Source organism: Macadamia integrifolia, chromosome 10, assembly GCF_013358625.1.
Source record: "Macadamia integrifolia cultivar HAES 741 chromosome 10, SCU_Mint_v3, whole genome shotgun sequence".
NCBI lineage: Eukaryota > Viridiplantae > Streptophyta > Magnoliopsida > Proteales > Proteaceae > Macadamia > Macadamia integrifolia.
The window spans coordinates 24,763,016-24,765,713 of NC_056566.1; the positions used below are offsets into that span (position 1 = coordinate 24,763,016).

Consider the following 2,698-nt stretch of genomic DNA (forward strand, 5'->3'; position numbering starts at 1 on the left):
CCCGAGGAGGACTCCTCCAAGAAAAAGAGAAACCCTAAACCCTAAGGACTATAAGAGAGGGCCCGAGAGGAGGAAGAAAGGTAAGCAAAAAAAGACCCACACCATTACCCTTGTGAAAAACTGTGCGGCCGATCTCTAACTTGGGCGTCGGAGGACTAATCCCGGATAAACCTCTGGGCCTCTACCTTCTGTGCTTGTGCAGGATCAGTTCATATGGATTTTCGGCAGCAACAGAGGGCAAACTTTAAATTGTCTTTTCAAAATTCGTTTTGATTGGAATGGCTACTAGAAATTATTTGCATATTTGGAGTATAATTGTTGTGATTAAATGTCCATGTTCTTGTGATTGATCATCTTTTAATCTTCTTTCAAACTCTTGTCTTTTGTAGACGATGGAGCCGCTCAATACATGAATTCTCATCTCCAATTTCAAGCTGCCTTACAATCTCCTTCGTCGGCCGGACGGCACCTTCAACCACCACCTCACCGAGTTCCTAGACCGTAAAGTCATGGCAAACGCCAACCCAGTTGACGGAGTTTTCTCTTTTGATGTCATAATCAATAAGGCCGTCGGTCTCGTCATCCGGGTTTACCATCCGGCACTAGTAGATGAAGCTCATCTGGGCATTGTGGAGCTTGAACGGTCCCTTAACGCCACTGAGGTTGTCCCAATGATCATCTTCTATCATGGAGGGAGCTTTGCTCACTCCTCCTGCAACAGTGCCATTTATGACACTCTTTGCCTGTGGCTCATTGGCATCTGCGGCCCTGTAGTGGTATCTGTTAAGTACCACCATGCACTGGAAAACGGGTATGAAGACGATCAATTAAAAGAGGGAAGGGCTTGGATGAAGACGATGAGATTGAAAGAGGGAAAGGGCTTCGATGAAGACGATGAGAGTGAATGATGGAAGATTTGCAGTTAGGGCTTTTGGATGAAGAGTGACGATCAGATTGAAAGATGGTTTAAGTGAAGGGTATTTCGGTCTCTTCACTTTGTTCTGGGGGTATTTTAGGTATAAAATGTGACCTAACCACATAACAAATTCAAATTCACGGTCACTAACGGATTGGACTCAAATCTAAGAATCTTTATGCTTCAGGGGAGGGGGACGTAATTCGCTCAAACCCTTGGATCCATGCATAATTTCAACAAACTATAGAGGAGGGGATGTAATTTTCCTAAAAAAATTATATATCATGAGAAAAGGGGGAAAAATAAAATTATAAAATATTTGACAACTTGAGGGCTGTCAATAAGAAAATTTCGAAGAATGTTAGACACATGACATACTTGTATTATGGAATTTTTAGGCACAAATTGACAAAGGTAATATGACAAGGGTTTTTTTTTAATTCATAGCATTTTTAGTTGTGTATATGGCAAATATTATTGACTTTGAAAGAAAAAAAAAATCCACATTTGCATATAAATCAATATGAATAACTTTTCAAAGATAAAACATTTTTTCCTTTTCATTGACAGTAGAATCAGGTAAACCCAAATTGAATTCAATTTCAAACATATATTTATATTAGGCTATAAAGAGTAGGTTTAGACTAATGTGTTACATGGAAAATTGGCTAACAAACTTTTTGTTAAAGCTAAAAAAAAGATATTATATATCACTTTTTAGGATAAATATAGTTTTATAGTTATTCTATGATTGTATTTGTATAATTGCATATATGAAAATTTCTAATAGAGTCAAATATATAAGAGTCTTAAGTTGATGTTCAACCTAAACCTAACCCAAATGAAATTGAGTTGGTAAATGTTAACTTTCTCATGAGTCAACCATTCATCATGCTACCCAACTATAATCTGTCTTTTCTTTCTTTTCGTTTAAGAGAATTTGGACACAAAATAAAATTAAATTAAATTAAAAAAAAAAAAAAAAAACCTAGCTTAAGGGATAATCAAAGTTAGAAACACTTCAGACATTTTCTTATAGCATATGAGACTTTTTTTAAAGAAAATGTCCCCCCCCCCCTTTTCTTTTCTAGGAGCAACAAATATATTGAAATAGGAAATAATGTATATGTGACACCTTATATATAAGTTATCTCATATTTTTACCAAAAAAAAAAAAAAAAATCTCATACATTTTTTTCACCTCTTTCATTATTGATAATATATAGATCCCCTGTGGTACACTCCAACACCCATCGAAAGAGGTATTTCCTTCTTTAACTATCTAACATCAATATATAATACCAGTGCATAGATCCCTCTCTTTACTAGAAAAAGAAAATGTATAGATCCCTCTCACATTAAAATATTATAAGAAAAGAGTGGAATGGTAGGGGTAGAAAAATCTATTGAACTCAAATCTAGTTGAGGTTTGAGATATAGAAGACCACCTACGCTTCTTTTTTTACCACCAATTTATGATAACCAGAAACATAGAAAGCCATTTTGACGGCCAGATTACAAACTGCTTTAGTTTAAAAGTCTCTTTTGACCTACTTCCTGATGCAGGCCTGACCAACATATGAAGTTTAGCCCAAGGCCTAGCATTTACCTTAGCCCATAATTAAACATTTCTTAGTCTTTACTAGGTAATTTGAAGTTTTATCTCAGCCATAGAAGCTCAAATGTAATCGACAGTTGAGATATCGTAGGAGCTCTTAGGGTTGGAACTCTTCACATTCGTAGTGGATTTTTACCTTAACTCCTTTGACTCCTCAATTTGTG

General features: G+C 36.0%; 1 protein-coding gene across 1 annotated transcript; it reads left to right on the forward strand.

Moving 5' to 3' along the window:
• Positions 1 to 509: 509 nt before the first annotated feature.
• On the forward strand, positions 510 to 908 carry LOC122092316 (gibberellin receptor GID1A-like). Its single transcript, XM_042662636.1, has one exon. The coding sequence runs from the start codon at positions 510 to 512 to the stop codon at positions 906 to 908; it is 399 nt and encodes a 132-aa protein (XP_042518570.1).
• The last annotated feature ends 1,790 nt before the right edge of the window (positions 909 to 2,698 follow it).